We start from the raw sequence: 23,445 nt of genomic DNA, 5'->3' as shown, positions 1-23,445 counted from the left end.
TGCAAACAACACCGCGTCTCTGCGAACGCTGAAAAATTGAGCTTCAACTGATTCATTTCTAGCTCCAACATTGCATTGTTGCGAATGCTGAAAATGCCCCCCCCCCCCACCACCCCGCGCAGTTCATTTCTAGCTCTGCCACTGCGCGTGGGCATATTTGCTTGTAAAACAAACAAACAAGCACAATGGCCAGCCTTGGTCGAAAATTGGATGCAAATGTTTGTCCTCTCACATAATTTTTATCGAAGAAGGGGAAGTTTCCCGTAACATCTTGTTGCCCGTCCAATTATTGTTGCTGAAGCATGGGAGTACCAACCATGGATGCTCATAAATCCATTAGGGAAAATAACTTAGTTTGCAGTGTACATTCAGTTGTGTTGGGTATCGCCGAAAAATAATGAGATTATGAGAAGCCATGAGCGCGCACAATCTCATCTCGTTCCTTGGGCAAAAGAATGTATGTATTATTTTAATTTCCATAAAAAAAGAAAAGAACAAGAAATTCGAGCAGTGTGTTCTATTTGCTCATTTTTGGCCCATCGGATAACTTTCTGGCCCAATAGCCCATTCCGGTGCCCTAGTGCACTCCTTAAAACCTAGCTTCCATCCCGTCCCCCACCCAATCCCCAGACGCAGCCGCCACAAACCGGGAGAGAGCAAGAGCCGTCACCTGCGCCTCCTCCTCCCGCCGCCGCCGCCGCCTTCGCTTCCTCAGGTGCCGTTCCTTCCTGGCCCCTCCTCGCTTGATCTGTGCTACCCGATGCTGTGGCGAACGAGATCGATGTTGTCTTGTGTCGTCTCCTCGCGCTTGTGGCGATTTGGCGGTCTGGTAGTGACTAGGTTGTTGATACTCGCGTCTCCGATTCAGTAGAGTTTGTGGGTTTTGCGTGCTTTGATGATTCCAGGATGTGATTCTTATGGTTGGATTCTTCTGGATCCGGATAGTTACATCGATACTGTAGGTTGATTTGCTAATTATACCTGTAGATCGGATAGATCGGATGATTAGAGTCTAGGGTTGCTCTGATTCCTTCATATTTAGGAGACTGTGGCTGTTTATCCTGCTGTATAGTTGATGTTTATGTAGATGCACCGTCCTTATTTAATCTAGTTTCCGATCTGATTTGTGAAACTGTATTGTCACTGCCTTTATTTTTTTATATATATTCCTGGATTTCGAATTCGGTGTTGATACTTGCTCGTCTGCTCTGTCTAGTATTTCTAACAACTGATTCATCTGATGCAGTGGTTAATCTTCACCTGCAGCCATGGGTAAGGAGAAGTCCCACATCAACATCGTGGTCATTGGCCACGTCGACTCTGGCAAGTCAACCACCACCGGCCACCTGATCTACAAGCTTGGAGGCATCGACAAGCGTGTGATCGAGAGGTTCGAGAAGGAGGCTGCGGAGATGAACAAGAGGTCCTTCAAGTACGCGTGGGTGCTTGACAAGCTCAAGGCCGAGCGTGAGAGAGGTATCACCATTGATATCGCCCTGTGGAAGTTCGAGACCACCAAGTACTACTGCACGGTCATTGATGCCCCTGGACACCGTGACTTCATCAAGAACATGATCACGGGTACCTCCCAGGCTGACTGTGCTGTCCTTATCATTGACTCCACCACTGGTGGTTTTGAGGCCGGTATCTCCAAGGATGGCCAGACCCGTGAGCATGCTCTCCTTGCTTTCACTCTTGGAGTCAAGCAGATGATCTGCTGCTGCAACAAGGTATATAATTCCAGAAATTCCTATGTCAAATACACATGTCTGCAGTCCAGCTTTATTCATATTGCATTCTGTGTGGTGAGGATACTCCTTTATGTTTCCAGGACAATGATAGTATAGTAGTATGTGATTTGTGTACAGACATATGCGAAAAGTGCCAAATGCTTCTATTGGTTAACCATCTGTTTCCAACTTATTAATGAATAGTACCAGTTTGTCAACATTGAATTGCATTATTGGATAGATGCTCCAGGAGTCGTTTTTTATTAACTTTGGTATAAATTTTGAGTAATGTGCTGAAGTTATTAGAATACTTGTAATGCGTACATAATTCAAGCACAAGTATTGCATCATTTAACTGTCTTCGTTTGATTGATATAGTTACTTTTGTGCTGTGTTTTAGTAATAGGATGTGTGGCATACCTGGTCAGGTCTTTATTGTACTTCCTTTATATTTGTTATAGTTACAGGCGCAGCCTGAGCCTGCTAACTTTGATACCTACATGATATATGATGGTCTACTTATTTATAATTGTTTGTTATTGTTGTGATGCCACTTTAAACTATTTTATATTCCCTAAAGAAGTGCATTGCACTAGTTACTCTTGATGAGTATGATGTTCTTGTGTATATACTGTTTCCTTGCTGTTCATGAGATCACTTCCATTAAGCTAATAAATGTTATTCTGCTATTTCCTTTGTAGATGGATGCCACCACTCCCAAGTACTCCAAGGCCCGTTATGATGAAATTGTGAAGGAAGTCTCCTCCTACCTCAAGAAGGTCGGCTACAACCCTGACAAGATCGCCTTCGTCCCCATCTCTGGTTTTGAGGGTGACAACATGATTGAGAGGTCCACAAACCTTGATTGGTACAAGGGCCCAACCCTGCTTGAGGCTCTGGACCAGATCAATGAGCCCAAGAGACCTTCGGACAAGCCCCTGCGTCTCCCCCTTCAGGATGTGTACAAGATTGGTGGTATTGGAACTGTCCCTGTTGGCCGTGTTGAGACCGGTATCATCAAGCCTGGTATGGTTGTTACCTTTGGTCCCAGCGGCCTGACTACTGAGGTGAAGTCAGTTGAAATGCACCACGAGGCTCTCCAGGAGGCCCTTCCTGGTGACAATGTTGGCTTCAACGTGAAGAACGTTGCTGTGAAGGATCTGAAGCGTGGGTATGTGGCCTCCAACTCCAAGGATGACCCTGCTAAGGAGGCTGCAAGCTTCACCTCCCAGGTCATCATCATGAACCACCCTGGGCAGATCGGCAATGGCTATGCCCCAGTGCTGGACTGCCACACCTCCCACATCGCTGTCAAGTTCGCTGAGCTCATTACCAAGATCGACAGGCGATCTGGTAAGGAGCTTGAGAAGGAGCCCAAGTTCCTCAAGAACGGTGACGCCGGAATGGTCAAGATGGTTCCCACCAAGCCCATGGTGGTGGAAACCTTCTCTGAGTACCCTCCTCTTGGTCGCTTTGCTGTCCGTGACATGAGGCAAACGGTCGCTGTGGGAGTCATCAAGAGTGTGGAGAAGAAGGACCCCACCGGCGCCAAGGTGACCAAGGCTGCTGCCAAGAAGAAATGATGGGCCTGGTGGTTTATCCTGCGTCTGCTTTTGCGATACCTAGATACATTTCCGTTATACCATAAGTTTTGTCTGCGGTTGTTGGTGTTGTCGTGTGAACTTTTAGTGTCTGCTGGCCGTGTGCCATTTGTATCATTAGGTACTGTTATTTCAGCTAGGGTGAAACTTGAATGCTCTAAGACCTATGGTGTACCCTTTTGGGTGTCGTTAAACGTATTTCTCATGAGTCGTCTCTAACAGTATGTCGTTAAATGCATTTTGTTTCGTTTAATTTTTATTGCTTGCTCTTCTGATTTACATTTGGGTCTGGCTTTGGTTTCTGAATCCTTAACCTTTTCTAACAAGTGTTTGCCCTCCTGATTTGCATTTGGATTATGGTTTGTAAAGTCTTGTTCAGTTTTAGTCGTTGTCCTAATGTTGAAGAATTTAGATGATGGCGTGGTAATGTTAATCATCTATTCATCTGTCACGGAAAGTAACCCAACAAACCTAGGAAGATCGTCCCCGAGTCCCGACGTTGGTGACAGCTTGACCGCAAACGACGCGGTGCGAACGCGATCCCGTTCCAATCTCGAGCTGCTCGCCATGGGTGCACGACGGCCGCTCCCGCGTTGCTCTCTGCGTGCGTTTCCCACAAGCATAGTCCATGGTTCCCCGTGCTCGCTGGCCACGGACGGCGCTTACCATCGGAGTAGGGAAGGGGAGCGCGAGCAGCACGCAAATGATAAATGAAAAGAGAAGCTAACCTTCGCAGACGAGGGCGCTAAAGTCATCCTCAATCCATAGTGTCTATAGATGGTGTCCAAAGAAAAAAAAAATTCATAAACACTACCTTCCCAATCTATAGTTTTTCTATGATAAATGAAGCAAACAAATCTCATCCAATCCAATCCTCTTTCTTCTCTCTTCTTGTCTTATCCTATTACTCTTTTTCCTTTCTTGATTCTTGTGTAAACACGTTGTCTTGCATGAAAAATCATGTCTATTTTTCTTCTCATTAACTCTCTTGTCATGTCATCAAATTGCTTATGTGACAGTCTCATTAATGCTATGGACATCATCCTACTAGGTGGGTTGGGAATGGTCTAACCATCCCACGGCGCTTTGCATCCCGCACTACATGCCTCCCCCGCTTCCCAATGTGACTGACGAATGGTGATAGGCGAGTAAAGCGAAAAGTTGCGAGTTCCAGCTCCCCTCATCTAATGTCGAATTAAAACATGGGAGAGCAACCACCGACGATGCCCGTCGAACCCGAGGACACCGCGCCTCGGCGAGTGGGTGGGGCCACCTCCTGTCGCACGTCTTCAAAAGACTGCACCGACGCTTTAGTTTCACAGGCCGCAACCGCAATAGGTAAAGGACCATTTTGGGATACAGGGCTGTATACACCCCTATGGCCCATTAAGGCTATGGGTTCGGAGGCTGGCCCATCAGAGGGTTCGACGGCTGCCCTAGGCTGACAGTAAGAGTGAGGGCCGGAACGGATAGGCCCGCTAGTGGCCAATACCCTTGCGCACGAGCGCTAAGGGCATACAAACCCGTCTTCGAGTCTCAGTTCGAGCATGGTCCATGGTTTTTCTCCGAAGAAAAAGCAACAAGCCATCGAGACCGGTCGAACAGACCCAACAACTTTATGGATCAACCACCGAGAATATGGAGTCGGACACCAACTATCCTATGTAGGATCCCCACGAACCAGAATCAGATCTCCACTCGAGCTAACCCACTGCCAGCTTGACGAGCACCACGCTTCACCCGGTGAGGGAAAGCGCGGCATGGCTCAACCCCTCTGTTTCGATCGATAGAGACACTTGACGGCGATGACAACAAGACGGAACACCCCCGGATTGGTTTCTCCCTACGTACAGAGACTTGAGAGGCGAACCCGCAATGAGGCCGACATGTGGCCACACGAACCACGAAGTAAGATTGCGGACAAAACACGACAAGATTCCCCGGCTCATTATAATCGGGAAATGATTACATGGTAGTCGGCCTTTGGTCGTGTACAAGAACAAACTACTTCAACACCCCGGCAAGTCGCCGCCAAAAGCTAGCATAAGGAGGCTTCCACACAGGGGAAGGCTCCATGACCACTATTGTGTCATGGCTAAGGCTGGCTATCGAGCCGGCTTGGCTCGGCTCGGCTCGAGCTGGCTCATTATGGTAAAGAGATGGCTCGGCTAGGCTCGTTACTAAGCCGAGCTAAAAGGCTGGCTCGGCTCGGCTCGTTTTCTAGCTCAAGCTGGCTCATTTTGCTCGCGAGCCGGATCAAAAAAATAACATCCAGTTGCCAAAGCGAGCCACTAGCTAGCAAAGCGCATGTATGAATATGTGCAATAATATAAATTTTAAGTATGCAACAGTCACTAAGCAAATCAACAAAATATTAAGTGCCCAACATACATACAACACATGCATTATGCATAGCCAATACATATAAGCATAAAAGATTAACACTTCAAGTCCAAATGAGCGGCTCATTTTGGCTCATGAGCCAGCTGAGCTGGCTTGGTAACACACTGAGCTAAAACCTTGGCTTGGCTCGTTAATATTTTTCAACGAGTGTTGACGGCTCTTAAGTACCAATTCTAGGTCGTCAACTTCTGCATAAATACATAAAATGTAAACATCAATATAGTGGTAGGGGTTTATTACTGACCATTTCCACAAGTGTTGGTAAATATTTGTATGCAGGTGAATTAATGGAGAAAACACACTTCAGAAGCAGGGAAACACACTCCACAAATCAAGGCAAAATGCGCAACCAATCAGAAAACACGATTCAACCTCAATTATATCAAAAGAGGCCCATGCACCCAAGCAAACCAGCTTAGGACAGGACATGACCCATGAGATTAGGACAAGGGACACCAGGACAGCCCAAATACCAAGATTGGGGGCGGTTGGTGGCAATGGGCCGTCGGCCGACCATCCAGTTCGGCCGACCTGGCCACTGCAGCACCGACTTACCCCCTTCGACGTGTCGGCTTCCCATTGGCTCCTTATGTCGGTTCCAAGAGGCATAGCTGCAGATCCTCGCCGTGCTAGCCTGTGGCTCCCTCCTATATATATGAGGGGAGGGGCTCCAAATGAAGACATCCATCCAAGTGCTCTCTCAAGCCTTCTCTTGGTTTAGAAGTGTCTTAGAGTAGGGAGAGGGTAGAGATACTCAGGAGGGTTGCCGGTCTTTGGCGCTCTTCTCCATTTTGTACCTCTACAAGAGTGAGGGAGTAGTTTGGGAGAAGTGTCGGGGTGTCGGCATTCTGCTCCCAGCTTGTACCTCTACGGATGCTGCTACATTCTTCGGTATTTAGTAAATATTCATGGTTCCTATCTCTAGTATTTTACTTGGTATAGTAGATGCTAGTAGTGCTTGTAGTTGATTGAGATCAGTTCTCTTACTCGCGGATTCGTCGCTCTGTATTCACAAAGAGTGCTGTAGTTTGCTACGAGACATCATACATAGTTAGACTACAGTAGTAACTAGTAGCGTAGGTGTGGTGTCTAGGCTAAGGGTTATCCTTCGTATGCCTTATATCCCACGGTTTGTTAGAGGTAGGCCGTAGGTGGTGACAACCCTATTGGTCCTTCGTAATCCTCCACGTTCGGATATAGCGTAGAGCTGTTGGCCGGAATCGACTGGCATACCAGTTGTAAGCCGGTGCCCGAAGCAAGTATTGTGCCTGAGAGATCGACCTTTAACTCAGTAGTAGCACTATCTTAGGAATTCTCTCTACTTCTCTACCTATCTTGGTGTGTCCTTGGACCGATTAGAATAGAAGAGAGTGCACACACGTTCCCTGTAGATTTGATAACCCTTGGAATACTCTGAGGTGAAAGCTACAATGGTATCCGTGCGCTTGCGGATTTATTCGTGACGCTAAAATACAAAACAAGCTTTCTGGCACCGTTCCCGGGGAACGGTTGCTGTATCTTTCTTCGAACCTAGTCGTCCTTGTATCTTTGCTTTTCTTTTCTTCTACCTTGACCCCCGCTATCCAGAGAGAAGCTATCCTTGAAAAGCTTCTCTATCCTACGGAATTTATTCCATATCATCTTTAATTTTCTTTCTGCTATCTTTACCCCCACTACCCATGGAGAAGCCATCCTTTCGCAGCCTCTCTACCCCAAGGGGCGAGTTCAATGAGCCACCATCCTCTTCCACATCCGGCTATGAACCTTGTCCCGACCTTATCGCTATGGTTCGGGAGCTTTCCTTCTCTGGGTTAAGTAGCGAGAACCCAGACCACCATCTGCGAGAGTTCGAGCAATTTTGTTCACGCTTTGCCTCTGCAAGCATGAAGCAAGATGTCCTCCGGTGGATGTTGTTTCCCTTCTCTCTTAAAGGGAAGGCAGAGCAATGGTACACGTCTTATACTTATACCGGAAAGGGCAGATGTGACTCCTTGAAGGCAACATTCTCTATCATCTTCTTCCAGCAGAATGAGAAGGAATCTTTAGATGCAACCTGGGCTAGATTTTCACTCCTAGTGAAGTCCGACCCTACCATGTCGACACTCTATCCTTTAGTCCTTTGAAAATTTAAGAGGAGTCTCGATAAGGAATACGCCGATCGTCTCAACTCAATCACCGGAGGAGTACCCCTCCATATGTTCCCGGTTGAGGCTAATAAAATCCTATATTATATTGCCGAGTATACCTCCTTGTCAGCCAAGTATGATCCTCTCCAAGAGGAGTGTGAGTTGACCCATGAGGATCTTCTAGCGGCTGAACCCAATTCTTCATTTCCCATATCCTCAGATTCAGCTGTAGAAACCTCGCCCGAACCAGGAACATCGGAGGGAGAAGAGATTCACCCCCCCCGAAGTTCTCTTCTAGATTCGAGGATGAATCAACGAGAAACCATAGAAACACCTCGAATCTCATAGATGCCCATTCAAGGAAGGAACCTTCCTCTGTCCACACCGATCAATCTAGAGATCTCTTGACAGAACCCTCCCTTAGGCCTACAGTACCTCCTTCTCCTCCTAATCCCCATAATGAAGCACCTCTCGAGGAAGCCATAAAGGAGGATTGGTCAGATTTAGAGAAACGCTTTTCTGAAGCAATTTGGATTAGCTCACCCTCCACAATCACTCCTTGCTCAATAAGGGGAATCACCGTAGAAGCCCACATTAACCCCATCATGGAGGTTAATATTTTGCCATGGCACTTAGCGTACACACTTTTGGGCAATGTTACGCTAAGACCATCCTACACGCTCTTAAAGAGTTGTCCCTCGGGACACATCCTTAAATGTCAGGAGGTTGCAAGTGCCATGCCGCTCATAATAGACAAAATTGAGGTCAACTTTGATTTCCATATCTTCGATATCCTCGATTTTGATCTTCTCCTGGGCTCCCTGTTTGAAAAACTTCTCACATCTCAAGGGAGTCTAGATAAAAAGCTTAGGAAAACCACTTTTGCCACTGTCTCTTGCTTAGAAAATTCTATGGCGAAGCATTTTCCCGAGCTAACCCGGGGCTAAAACACCCTTAACGAGCGCAAAACAAGATTAGGCACCTGGGCCGAATCCTTCCCTGAAACAGTGCCAACGTCCGGACTCGGACACCCAAAGCCTTTTCAGGCGCAGGAAGCCCAGGTTTACACTCGGCCCACGGTCCAGCATCCACGGTACGGCCCCGTCGAGGCCTCGCATGCCACGGCGCGATCTCCGCCTCGCTCGAGGGCTCCCCCGCCGAGACCCCTCGGCGCATCAGCAATCTCCGTCTCGTTCGAGGCTCTCTCGGTTGAGCACTCCGCGGACCCTCGGCACGGGCGTGATCTCTGCCTCGTTCGAGACCGCCCTCGGTGGGCTGGAGCGGCGGCCCAACCACCCGATGGGACGGGGCGCATTTACTTGCCAACCACTCCACGGCACGGGGCGGGAGTCAGGCAGTGTCAGGCGGCGTCAGCTGGCGTCGGCCATCATGCCGCACAGCGGACGTGACCGGCGTCTCGTCAAGCCTGCGCCCGCCACTGTGCTGCTGTTCCCAGCGCGGTGCAGGTCTACGGAGCCCTATGCGGACTTGTCTGACACCTACCACCACTGTGTTGCCTACCCCTTGTACCTTTCTCCCTCGCAGGACCCTCAGAGGGCATGGGCAACGATCCTCAAGCACAGTACGAGCCTCGACCAAGGCAAGGCCGGCGCCTTCAACACCCTCGACGACCCATCTCATCCGACGTGGGGCTCTGCACACTTCTACAGCTATCACCACGCCGTTGACTGGCGTCACAGGACAAGGACGCACTCCGGGCGTGGGCGGGAGGATTTGTAGGACGATGACCACGACTTACGCCATGCTCCATAGTGCTCGACGACAGGGAAGACCAACTGTTCTCCCCAAGACCGGGGGGAGAGTGGATGACTCGTAGATATCCTACACGTGTAACGCTCCCCTCCTTGGTCTATAAAAGGAGGAGGAGCATGCACATCCATACACAAGCTCACGCTCATTCTATCTCACGATATTGGCACTCGCCTCAATCAACCCTAGCGCATTCGGGACTTAGGAGCTTCTCTCCCTCTCTCGCCCCAGCTTGTACCCCCTACTACAAGCACATCGGTGCAAGATAATACAGTGCACACTCTTCTGCTGGACGTACGACCTCATCGGCCGGAACCAGGATAAACCCGGTGTCATTGTATTTCTTCTTGCATCAACCATCTGGAGACAGGGACACGCAGCACATTTACTAGCCGGTGCCAGGCCGCGGGGTCAGGACACCGACAGTTGGCGCACCAGGTAGGGGAGGTGCTGCATGACAATCATCCTCTGTACCCATTCGATCCCCAGATGACGGGCAGGTTCAACCCGTTTCCCATGGGTGTATCGGATCCGTTCCCAGCGGGATACGTGATCTGGTTTGGGAGTCTTGAGTTCAGGACAACCGGCAACAGTTACCTCATAGAGCTCCTCCCGCCCAGAAGCAACCCCGGCGCTCCGGCACCGCAGCCCCGACGCCGGAGACGCTCGGAACGTCGCGCGCGGCGGACACGTGTGGAACGGCGCGGCGTGGCGTGCTCTGGCTCCCCCACATGGGTCGACGCTAGCATGCGACAAACTGGCACCGTGGTGGGCGACACCACCACCACCTCATCAAGGACGACTGCAACGCTGACGGGAGGCGCGTCGAGGCCACCGCTCTTCCCTTACGGGTTTCGGTCCCCTACGATAACCTACGCGTCATCTGTGAGCACCAACATGAGCGCGTACTTGGATTTGCCTGGGCACCATCTGCTCTCTATCCGCAACCTCATTGCATCAACACCTGACGGCTCGTACCTCGACTCCACAGACGAAGAGTCTATTCCTGCGCAAGGTCGCGTGAACCCGGATTGGGATTACTCCGGGATCAGCGATCTTGAAGCTTTCTTGTCATTTCAGGCTGCGGCAGATTATTGCCTCACCTGTTCCGACGACTCCAGCGAAGCGGACTACGATCCAACTCGGGAGTGCTTCGTCGCTATGACAGGAGAGCCCGGCGACGACGATGATGCGGCTGACGCGGCCCGCGCTGCAATGGCCGCGGCGGTACCAGCTGCGCCGCAAGGGCCATCCACCCCGGCAAACGCGGCGGAGCAACAGGCACAGCTGGCGCAACTCCGAGAGCTTGAAGTCAAGCTCGACGAGGAGCGTCGGCAAACGTAGAAGCTGCGCCACGCGCTTGAGCAAGGACGCACTGACCACGGTACGGGAGCTCGGGACGTGTCGCTCGGGAGCCGATCCTGGCGGAGGGTCGCAAAGGAAGCCCCCTGGCGTTACCCAGGGCAAGCCAGAAGATCACCGCGGAAGCATTCCTGATCCGTGCAATGCCCGAGCCCTCTACACCCGGGGGCCGCCACCTGTGCAAAGAGGCGCAGGCGCTCCTCGAGGAAGCCACAGTGCAGCAGGCCGAGAGTTCCGCATCTCGACTGCGCTCAGTGGCCTCAGCGAGAGCTGATGGGGCGGCGCCGCTGGACCATGAGGCTTCGGTGCATACCCCACCGGTGAACAAGGCAAAGGCACCCTCGGTACTCGATCGTGTCAAGCCGATCCTTGTAAAGGGCCGACTTCGGGACACGCGCGACAACGCCCACGATGGCGACGCCCGCAACGTCTTGAACAAGAAAAGGGAGAATGGTGCCATTCATGGCTACCACCCTTGACGTGGTGGACGTTACGATCGCAAGGAGGATAGGAGCCCATCACCAGAGCCTCCGGGCACCCGTGTGTTCAGCCGGGAAATCCGCGCCGCTCCTTTCCCCCCACGCTTTCGGCAGCCCACCACACTCACCAAGTACTCGGGAGAGACCGATCCCGAGCTCTGGCTCAACGAGTACCGCTTAGTGTGCCAGCTGGGTGGCGCGACTGATGACGCGGTCATCATTCGCAACCCTCCCCTGCATCTTGCAGACTCCGCACGCACTTGGCTCGAGCATCTTCCGGCCAACCAGATCCACGACTGGTCCGACCTGGTCAAGACTTTCGTGGGAAACTTCCAGGGCACGTATGTGCACCCTGGGAACTCCTAGGACCTTTGAGGGTGTCGCCAGCAACCTACGAGCCCCTGCGGGACTACATTCGGTGTTTTTCCAAGCAGTGCACTGAGCTGCCCAGCGTCAAAGACTCCGAGGTCATTAGTGCCTTTCATCTGGGCACCACGTGCAGGGATCTCATGCGCGAGCTGGGGTGGAATCCTCCCACCAGCGCGAACAAGCTGTTCGACATAGCGACCAACTTCGCCTCTGGCGAAGAGGCAGTTGACGCTATCTTCGATAATGAAAGGGGCAAATGCAAGGTGGACGCGCCCGCGGAGGGCAACAAAGCCAAGGAAACCCCGAAGAAGCCCAAGCGGGGCAAGAAAGGCAAGAAAAAGGGCCCGCCTAACCAGCGTGGTCAGGGGCAAGAGGAGGACTCTGACAAGGCTCTCATTGTCACCCCCGACGGCAAAGGTCCACGAGGCCCCCCTCGAGGCGGTGGCCTGTTCGACGATATGCTCAAGAAGCCGTGGCCTTATCATAAGGGCAAGGTCAACCACACCCTCGAGGAGTGTGACATGCTCCGCAAGTACTTCAACTGTCTCGGCCGCAAGGAGGAGGCCAAGAAGGAAAAGGACGCGGATGACATGGGTGGCGACGGCTATCCCCTCGGTGGAGAACGTGTTTTTCATCTTCGGTGGGCCTACGGCGAACATGACCGCTCGGCAGCGCAAGCGGGAACGCCGAGAAGTCTTCTCCATCACCAAGGCTACGCCATCCTACCTCGACTGGTCGGAGGACACCATCTCCTTCAGCCGCGAGGATCACCCCGACTACATCCCGAACCCAGGATTGTACCCGCTCATTGTCGAACCCATCATTGGCAACACCCGGTTCTCCCAGGTGCTCATGGTGGGGGCAACAGCCTCAACATTCTGTAGACCCACACCCTCGAGCTCATGGGGATCGGCCTGGACAAGCTACGACCCAGCGTGTCACCGTTTCACAGTGTCGCGCCAGGAAAGCGAGTCCAACCCCTCGGGCAGATCGACTTGCCCGTCTGCTTCGGCACGCCTGCAAATTTCCGCAAGGAAGTACTCACCTTCGAGGTGGTGGGATTTCGTGGGGCGTACCATGCCATGCTGGGATGGCCGTGCTACGCCAAGTTCATGGCAGTCCCCAACTACACATACCTCAAGATGAAGATGCCGGGTCCGAAGGGCGTCATCACCGTGGGCCCGTCGTTCGAGTATGCCTACGAGTGCGACATCGAGTGCGTCGAGCATGCTAAGGCTCAAGCAGACGACGAGGCCCTCGCAGCCACCCTCAACGAGATGGCAAGCGAGGCCTTGGACTCCACGCATCGGCACGCAGGAAGCTTTGAACCTGCCGAGGGTATCAAGAAAGTGCCCCTCGACCCAAGCCGTCCCGACGGCAAGGCGTTGAGGGTCAGCGATGCCCTCGACAGCAAATAGGAAGTGGTGCTCGTCGATTTTTGTAACACCCGGTTTATAAAAGAACATAAACCGAGCAATCATATACGTGCCAGGATCAAGTCACACGTATATACAACAGAATGAACAGTATATCATAGCACATATCACGTAAAAAGATATAATAAAGCGAATACGAATGTTATTTATTACAATAATGACAAAAAAAATGTCTAATACAGCGGAAGCGAAGTACAAAATACGATAAAGCTCTCCGAAGCTGAAGCAGGGCGCCACAGGGACGTCGACTGGGAGACGAACACCTAGAAGTCCTCGTAGTCCTGGTAGCGCTGGACGAACTCCCTCGTGTCGGCAGGAACTGAGCAGCAGTAGCGTAGCCAAGAGGAAAAAAGTAGAGAAGAGGCAAGAGTGAGTACACAACTTGTACTCAACAAGTATAACACAAACTATGAGGCTCTAAGGTTGGCTGACTCAACTGCATTAGCTTTTAAGAGTTGGCAAAATTTTATTTAAGCTATTTACTACTAGTTGATGAATTACCATTAACCCAGTTACATAGTAATTAATCAAGTTTAGTCATGATACTACTGAGAACCAAAACCAAGACCAAGCCACCAAGGTAAACCCCGAGAAGCACCTCCCTCGTCGGAAGGAGATAACTTCACTAATCAAAAGGAGGATCTGGGCCGCTCATAACCGTGAGCACGGCTAGTATACCAGTTTTACACTCTGCAGAGGTTGCACATCTTTACCCACAAGTCGTGAGCTATGCCAGTTGTTCATCACACTTCCTTAGGTGAGATGGCCAGCGACTCACTACGAGGCCTTTAAAAAGAATCTCGTTGGTAAGGCGTAACCGCGAGAGTTAGGTCGGCGACGATGGGGCCCACCTCCGGGGGTACAAGCACAGGAGCGCAATCCAAGCACAGACCAAGCCGGAGGAGCAGGGACCATTGAAGCTTACTACTCTTGCCCCGCAGGTAAGTTACTCCAAACCAAAAAGATCTAGTTATTACGCCAAGTCTATCCCATTCTAGCCTTGTGGTAGCGCTGTTGTCCCAGGTTGTCGCTCTATGAACCGGTCCTTATGGAGAGTGGCCAACCAGGCAGTAAGCACCGTGCTGGCCCCCTAAACCATGTTTCTAAAAAAACATCTTTTAACGAGAAGTGAGCCACTCAAGCCACACAGAGTGCCACTCTCAGAATCAAGTTCAAGTAAACCATTAATCATTTTAATTAAAAAGGACCAGAGTGTGTTATAGCGCAGCAACCTAGCACAACTAACCAAAATGCAACCCAAAGGGATATATAAAGGATATAAAGTGGCTAGGACAGTCCTTATAGGCATACAGTATTAAATGCAGTATGAAATTGTATTTAAAAGTGATAGGTTGTTCATGTTATACTTGCCTTCCTCGTACTGCTCCTGCTGCTGCTCGAACTGCTCGGAAGAAGGCTGCTCCTGGTACTGGTACTGGGGCTCCTCAGATGGATCAACGTCTACTCACGAACACATGGCCAAAACAATGCACGAAAATAAGCATACAAACAAACATTAACAAAAACTAAGAAACAGTACATCAATACATAAAAACAGCGCACAAAACTACTCTAGAACTATTCTACGCGCTACAACGATCGCGTGGACATAAAGAACGCTAAAAACGGAGCTAAAACGCATTTTCTAGGCTAAAAACAAGTTCTAGGGGCTTATTTGTAAGAAAAACAGGGTTCCAGGGCTTTTCTGCTAAAACCGAGGGCTAAAACATAATTAAACGTTAACTCCAGGGTCTAACGCGCAAAATTAGCAGCAAAGGACGGCGGGTTCTAATTCCAGAAAGGCCAGGGGGCTGCGTGTTAAAATTTGGACTAAACCGCAAATTCTTTTAACTAAGGGTGGACTGCGGGTTGAATCTCGGAAAACTAAAGGGCTCTTTAGCAAAAAGTACCGGCCGAACCGGTATCTTTGATTCTGGGCCGTCGGATCGCGATCTGGCGGATCAGATCGGATCGGCCCACCTTCTAATCGGGGCCGTTGAATCGGGATCTAGCGGCTCAGGGCGAAAGGGGGCGACGGCGGCGGCGCTGGTCGCCGGGGAAACCAAATCCCGCGGCGGCGCTTCACCGGAGATGCCCAATCCGGCACTCCGGGGGCTATTTGGGATGGGGTTTGGCCGTGGAGCTCCCTTGCGGCATGGGTAATCCACCTAGGGGGTGAGTTGGGTTTGGGGAGGTCCCGAGCATGAAGTTCGGCGACCATGGCGGCTCGGGGCGGCGAAGTTCGCCGGCGGGTGAGGTGCTGACCTCAGGAGCGGGTTAAAGGCCAAGACAACTAGCGCAAACGAAAGGGCAGGATGTTGTGAGGCTCACCGAGCTTGGAATTGGACGGGGGAGTGGTGCAGCGGCGTCGGCGTCGTGCTCCGGCAGCGGTCGCGGGCGGCGCTTCGCGGTCCGGGTTGCTGCGGTGGTCCTCCGGGCTCGCTGAGTAGCTGAAGAGGTCCGCGCAGTCCCTGAGTAGGCAGTCCAGGGGTCAGAGGGGTGCGGAGGTCGCCGGCGGCGGCAATTGCTTGGGAACCCGCTTACCTGCGGTGGCGCGGAGCTATGGCACGGCGGAGCGAAGGGAGGCGGCGGCTAGGGTTTGTGCTGCGGAATGGGAGGGCGCAGGGGCTCCGCGGGGTCAATTTAAGGACCGGGCGGGGATCTTGGGGAGGCGTGCCCCCGATGGAAACTCGCCGGGGATCTCGGCGTGACGGTTGCGGGCGCTGCGGAGGAGGAAGGAGGAGCTGACTAGCGCGCCCGGGCTGGCAGCGAGAGGAGAGGGACGCGGGCGACGCGGGGCTAGCGGCTGTAGGCGCTGACGTGCGGGCCCGGGAGCGCAGCGGCTGAGGCGCGTGACGCGTTCTGTGGCGCGAGGCGAGCGGGCGGGGCAGGCCGCAGCGTGGGCCCTTGCGAGTGGGCCGCGCGCAGGGTGACTGGGCCGCCAGAAAAGGAAAGGAGATGGGGCCACGGGGAAGAAAAGGGAAACGGGTTGGGCTGGGCTGGGTTCGGGCTGGTTTCGGGTTTCTATTTTCTGGTTTTCTTTTCTATTCTTCTCTTTTCTAAATCTTATTCAACCAAAGTTTGAATTCAAAATTGAATTTGAATTCAAACCACACTCAAATAAAATTATGCACCAGCATGAATGCAACAAAAAATTTAAACCTATGATAAATTTTAATTATTTAGGAACAAAAAATTAGATTAAATGCCATCTAAACACAATAAACCTTAGAAAATTTAACTAAAGCCACTTTAATTTATTATAAATACTGAAATTTAAATTAGGGTGTTACAGACCCTACCCCCTTAAAGAAATCTCGTCCCGAGATTTAGCTGGGCTGGCTAGCAAAGAGATCTGGATATGTCTTCTTCAACTCATCTTCTCGCTCCCAATTAGCTTCAACTTCACTGTGGTGACTCCACTGAACTCTGCACATCTTGATGCGCTTGTTCCGAGTAACCCTCTCTGATGTCTCCAGAATCTTCACCGGATGCTCGGTATAAGTCAGATCCTCCTGGACATCGACTCCATCCAGGGGTGCCTGCTCCTCGGGTACTCGCAGACATCTCTTCAGCTGAGATATATGGAAGACATCATGAACTCCTGAGAGGCTGAGAGGTAACTCCAGGCGATAAGCAACTTCGCTTTTCCGCTCTAGCACCTTGAATGGCCCCACATACCGAGGTGCTAACTTCCCTTTGACATTAAATCTGCGGATTCCTCTCATCGGAGACACTTTCAGATACACATAATCACCGATACTGAAAGTCAGGTCTCTCCGTTTGCCATCAGCATAGCTCTTCTGCCTGCTCTGTGCAATCCTCAGATTTTCTCGCACAGCCTGAACCATCTGCTCTGCATCATCTATGATCTCGGGACCGAAGAGCTGCTTTTCACCAATCTGATCCCAATAGAGAGGAGTCCTGCACTTTCTGCCATACAATGCCTCAAAGGGAGACTTCTTCAGACTGGCCTGATAGCTGTTGTTATATGAGAACTCAGCAAATGACAGGCACTTATCCCAACTAGTACCATACTGAATAGCACAAGCTCTCAGCATATCCTCCAACACTTGGTTGGTTCTCTCTGTCTGCCCATCTGTCTGAGGGTGATAAGCCGTACTGAAATGCAGCTTCGTATCCAACGAATCATGGAGCTGCTCCCAGAACCGAGAAGTGAACTGAGACCCTCTGTCAGATATAATCTTCTTTGGCACACCATGCAAGCAGACAATCCGAGAGATGTACAACTCTGCAAGTCTAGCACCGGAGTAAGTAGTGTTCACTGGAATGAAGTGAGCAACCTTCGTCAATCGATCCACTACTACCCAAATGGAGTTGTACCCTTTCTGAGTACGAGGCAATCCAACTATGAAATCCATCGTGATCTCCTCCCATTTCCACTCTGGAATCTTCAAAGGCTGCAACAGACCTGCTGGCCTCTGATGCTCAGCCTTGACACGCTGACAGGTGTCACAAATAGCCACGTACTCTGCCACTGAACGCTTCATCCCATACCACCAGAAACGTTCCTTCAGATCATAATACATCTTCGTGCTGCCCGGATGGATAGAGTAAGCTGTATCATGGGCCTCACTCAGAATCAACTTCCGAAGATCATGCACATCAGGCACGCAGATCCGGTTCTTGTACCACAAGGTACCCTGATCATCCTCTCTGAAATGAGGAGCCTTGCCCTTCTTAAGCAACTCACGAATCTCCTGCAGCTTCTCATCATCTTTCTGATGCTGCCGGATCTCTGCCTCTAGAGTCGGTACTGCCTCAAATGCTGCACTGGAGGTATGATGCAAGAAGCCCAGACTCAACTGCTCGAACTCCTCGCATAACTCTGGAGGCATCTGGAAAGCAACGGCCATGTTGACATAACTCCTTCTGCTCAAAGCATCTGCTACAACATTGGCCTTGCCCGGATGATAGTGAATCTCCAGATCATAGTCCTTGACCAACTCTAGCCATCTTCTCTGCCGCATGTTCAGCTCATTCTGCGTGAAAATGTACTTGAGGCTCTTGTGATCAGTGTAGATATCACACCGCTGCCCATACAAGTAATGCCTCCAAATTTTCAGAGCATGCACAACTGCGGCTAACTCAAGATCATGAGTAGGATAATTCAGCTCATGCCGACGTAACTGCCGTGAAGAATAAGCAATCACTCTGCCCTCCTGCATCAGAACACACCCAAGACCATCCTTCGAAGCATCACAATATACCGTGAACCTCTTCGTCTGGTCTGGCAGAGTCAGGACTGGCGCCGTAGTCAACCTCTTCTTCAGCTCATCAAAGGCCATCTGACGCTCGTCAGTCCATACAAAAGCCACATTCTTCTCTAGCAAAGAAGTCAAAGGCTTCGCGATCTTGGAGAAATTCTCAATGAACCTCCGATAATATCCTGCTAAGCCCAAGAAAGATCTGACTTCCTTCACTGTCTGCGGTGTCTCCCACTCTAGCACATCCTTCACCTTGCTCGGATCAACAGCAATGCCTCCCTGAGAGATAACATGACCGAGGAATGGAACCTCGTCAATCCAGAACTCGCACTTGCTGAACTTGGCATACAGCTGATGCTCTCTCAATCTCTGCAACACGAGCCTCAAATGCTCCTCATGCTCTTCTTCTGTCTGGGAGAAGATCAGAATATCATCAATGAAAATCACCACGAAGACATCCAGATAATCCATGAAGACCATGTTCATCAGATGCATGAAGAAAGCCGGGGCATTAGTCAAGCCGAAGGACATGACTGTATACTCATATAGCCCGTACTTGCAGGTGAATGCCGTCTTCGGAATATCCCCAGGACGGATCCTCAGCTGAAAATAACCCGAACGAAGATCAATCTTCGAGAATATACGAGCACCTCGAAGCAAATCGAAGAGATCTTCAATACGGGGCAGTGGATGCTTGTTCTTGATAGTGACTGCATTCAGCTCACGATAATCCACACACATCCTCTTCGAGCCATCCTTCTTATCTACCAGCAACAACGGAAAAGCCCAAGGAGAGAAGCTGCGACGGATATAGCCCTTGGCTAGCAACTCATCAATAGTCTTCTTAACTTCTTCATGCTCTATAGGTGCCATACGGTAGGGCCGCTTTGCAATAGGAGCTGTGCCAGGCAAGAGATCAATACAAAACTCAATGGCGCGTTCAGGCGGCATACCTGGCAAATCATCCGGAAAGACATCCGGGAATTCAGACACCACGCGAATACCGTCCGTGGGTCTAGCCTCCATCTGATGAAGAAATCCAGAAGGCTCTACTGCACTGATAACAACCTCTTGGCCACTGGAAGCTGATAACAAGACTGTCCTCTGAGCACAATCTATACGAACTCCCCATTTGGCCAGAGTCTCCATTCCCAGAATGACATCAATGCCCTTGGTGTCTAGCACCATCAGATCAGTACAGAACTCTACTCCCCTCAAAGAAACACTGACTCTCGGGCAGTAAGTGTGAGACCTCAACTGTCCTCCCGGTGAAGATACTAACAGGCACCTCTTTAATGTGCTAGTATGAATACCATGATGCTCGACAAAAGACTGAGTAATGAAGGAATGCGTAGCACCAGTATCAAAAAGCACTGTAGCTGGATATGAATTAACCATGAACGTACCAATAACCACGTTGGGAGCCTCGGCCGCTGACTCGGCCGTCACGTGGTTCACCCTGCCCTGTGCTGGCGCCCTGGGCTGAGCTGGGCGCCCCTGCTGTCCCGCCTGCGCCTTCCGGGGGCAAGCGTTGGCGTAGTGCCCCGGCTGGCCGCAGTGAAAGCAGGTGCGTGGAGGTCCCTGAGCCTGCTGTCCGGTAGGAGCTGCCGGACGTGGAGCCTGCGGTGCCGGTGGAGCTGGTGGAGCACGAGCCGGAGGTGCTGGTAACCTCGGGCCCTGACCTGCCTGCTGCTGTCGAGGCGGGTACTGCTGCGGTGGCCTCTGCTGATACTGCTGAGGAGGCCGGTACTGAGGCTGGTACTGCTGGGTCTGCTGGAGTCGTGGACGAGTGTTGCTGCCGGAAGCAACGGGGACAACCTTCCTCTTCTTGTCCTCCATCTCCAGGTGCTTACGCTCAGTGTTGAGCGCACTGTCAACCAGATGGTTGAAGTCGTCGAAGCGGAGGTTGAGCAGCGCGTACTGGAGGTAGTCCTCAAGACCCTCCATGAAGTGCTCCTGCTTCTTGCGGTCATCCGCAACCTCGGCAGGGGCGTAGCGTGCCAGCTGAAGAAAACGATCACGATACTCCGTGACCGACATAGTCCCCTGAATTCACAAAGACAGATAGATATCGGTAGATTAACTCAAGATTCATAAGGATAGAACAAGGGGTATTAGCTCAAAAGAAACCGCTGAATGATTATGTTTAAGATTACCTGCTTCAGTGCAAGGAACTCCTTCTGCTTCATCTTCATAACGCCCGCGGGGACGTTGTGGCTACGGAAACGCTCCCTGAACTGGAGCCAGGTGAGAGACTCACGGTCGTGAACTGGGTGGGACTCCCACCAGTCCAAAGCTGCCCCTCGCAGCTGTCCTGCTGCGTACAAGACGCGCTCACGGTCATCGCACTGGGCGATGTCCAGCTGACGCTCCACTGCACGGAGCCAGTCGTCAGCCTGAAGAGGGTCGGACGTGTGAGAAAACGTCGGCGGGTGACCCCTCAGGAACTCAGCACGCCTGTCGCGAGGCTGCGGCGGTGGAGGAGGCGGAGGCTGAGTGTGAGCGTGCTGAAGAGCCTGAACAGTGTTGTTCAGGGTGGCCATCATCTGCATCTGGAGCTGGAAGTACTGCTCCGGAGTCAAGGGTGGAGGCATCGGGATCCCAGTACCCTGGTTGTTCTGACCCTGCTGCTGGCCAGAACCTGAACCGGTGCTCCTGGTGTTCACCATCTGATTTGAACAAAAGATTTCACGAGTAAGGATATTGCAGGAATAAACTCAGATGGATATGATAACTCTTAGCGGAAAAAGACTCAGCCATGATAAAGTAGACAGGATAGAGTGGACTGTTTTACCCCCAACGATCTAACTCATTTTATTAATTAGTTAACTTTAACATCTGAGTGATTTTCTTTAAACAAATTTAAACTACTAAGCTATACAATCAGTCAAAAATCCAAATCAAGCATGTAGCATAATAACAAGCAGACAATTTTCACGACTTAGCCGAGTTTGAGCAATAGACTCGACTAACACCACGCGTCGCAGAACGTGCTATCGTTTTATTATAAAAAGGTCACCTAGCTAACTCATGGTGGTCAGATGACTGATTCAGGCCAAAATCTACGAAACTATTCTTCAGAGAGAGAAATCAAGGCAAGAAAGGTAAAAGTCATAGAAGTCAAGGGGTATAATAGTAAAATAGTTTCAGCAGACAAGGATTGGTGAGGAGAAGTCCTAAAACTCGACCAGTTCTATCTAGGCTTCGTCCTACAGTCGATATGGCTCTGATACCACTCTGTAACACCCGGTTTATAAAAGAACATAAACCGAGCAATCATATACGTGCCAGGATCAAGTCACACGTATATACAACAGAATGAACAGTATATCATAGCACATATCACGTAAAAAGATATAATAAAGCGAATACGAATGTTATTTATTACAATAATGACAAAAAAAATGTCTGATACAGCGGAAGCGAAGTACAAAATACGATAAAGCTCTCCGAAGCTGAAGCAGGGCGCCACAGGGACGTCGACTGGGAGACGAACACCTAGAAGTCCTCGTAGTCCTGGTAGCGCTGGACGAACTCCCTCGTGTCGGCAGGAACTGAGCAGCAGTAGCGTAGCCAAGAGGAAAAAAGTAGAGAAGAGGCAAGAGTGAGTACACAACTTGTACTCAACAAGTATAACACAAACTATGAGGCTCTAAGGTTGGCTGACTCAACTGCATTAGCTTTTAAGAGTTGGCAAAATTTTATTTAAGCTATTTACTACTAGTTGATGAATTACCATTAACCCAGTTACATAGTAATTAATCAAGTTTAGTCATGATACTACTGAGAACCAAAACCAAGACCAAGCCACCAAGGTAAACCCCGAGAAGCACCTCCCTCGTCGGAAGGAGATAACTTCACTAATCAAAAGGAGGATCTGGGCCGCTCATAACCGTGAGCACGGCTAGTATACCAGTTTTACACTCTGCAGAGGTTGCACATCTTTACCCACAAGTCGTGAGCTACGCCAGTTGTTCATCACACTTCCTTAGGTGAGATGGCCAGCGACTCACTACGAGGCCTTTAAAAAGAATCTCGTTGGTAAGGCGTAACCGCGAGAGTTAGGTCGGCGACGATGGGGCCCACCTCCGGGGGTACAAGCACAGGAGCGCAATCCAAGCACAGACCAAGCCGGAGGAGCAGGGACCATTGAAGCTTACTACTCTTGCCCCGCAGGTAAGTTACTCCAAACCAAAAAGATCTAGTTATTACGCCAAGTCTATCCCATTCTAGCCTTGTGGTAGCGCTGTTGTCCCAGGTTGTCGCTCTATGAACCGGTCCTTATGGAGAGTGGCCAACCAGGCAGTAAGCACCGTGCTGGCCCCCTAAACCATGTTTCTAAAAAAACATCTTTTAACGAGAAGTGAGCCACTCAAGCCACACAGAGTGCCACTCTCAGAATCAAGTTCAAGTAAACCATTAATCATTTTAATTAAAAAGGACCAGAGTGTGTTATAGCGCAGCAACCTAGCACAACTAACCAAAATGCAACCCAAAGGGATATATAAAGGATATAAAGTGGCTAGGACAGTCCTTATAGGCATACAGTATTAAATGCAGTATGAAATTGTATTTAAAAGTGATAGGTTGTTCATGTTATACTTGCCTTCCTCGTACTGCTCCTGCTGCTGCTCGAACTGCTCGGAAGAAGGCTGCTCCTGGTACTGGTACTGGGGCTCCTCAGATGGATCAACGTCTACTCACGAACACATGGCCAAAACAATGCACGAAAATAAGCATACAAACAAACATTAACAAAAACTAAGAAACAGTACATCAATACATAAAAACAGTGCACAAAACTACTCTAGAACTATTCTACGCGCTACAACGATCGCGTGGACATAAAGAACGCTAAAAACGGAGCTAAAACGCATTTTCTAGGCTAAAAACAAGTTCTAGGGGCTTATTTGTAAGAAAAACAGGGTTCCAGGGCTTTTC

General features: G+C 50.6%; 1 protein-coding gene across 2 annotated transcripts; it reads left to right on the top strand.

Annotated features, from left to right (window-relative positions):
• The first annotated feature begins 576 nt into the window (after nt 1–576).
• LOC120698901 (elongation factor 1-alpha-like) lies at nt 577–3,584 on the top strand. Of its 2 annotated transcripts, none has more exons than XM_039982670.1 (3): nt 577–715; nt 1,247–1,730; nt 2,432–3,584. In XM_039982670.1, the coding sequence occupies exons 2-3, from the start codon at nt 1,269–1,271 to the stop codon at nt 3,311–3,313; spliced, it is 1,344 nt and encodes a 447-aa protein (XP_039838604.1). In that variant the 5' UTR covers nt 577–715; nt 1,247–1,268; the 3' UTR covers nt 3,314–3,584. The 2 variants fall into 2 exon arrangements, with proteins under 2 accessions (XP_039838604.1, XP_039838605.1); XM_039982671.1 differs by having other exon boundaries at nt 585–715; nt 1,267–1,730.
• Nucleotides 3,585–23,445: the final 19,861 nt, after the last annotated feature.

This window comes from Panicum virgatum, chromosome 3K (genome assembly GCF_016808335.1).
Source record: "Panicum virgatum strain AP13 chromosome 3K, P.virgatum_v5, whole genome shotgun sequence".
In the NCBI taxonomy this organism is placed as follows: Eukaryota; Viridiplantae; Streptophyta; class Magnoliopsida; order Poales; family Poaceae; genus Panicum; species Panicum virgatum.
The sequence above is the reverse complement of the archived record's forward strand: the minus strand, read 5'-3'. Positions and strand labels throughout refer to the sequence as shown.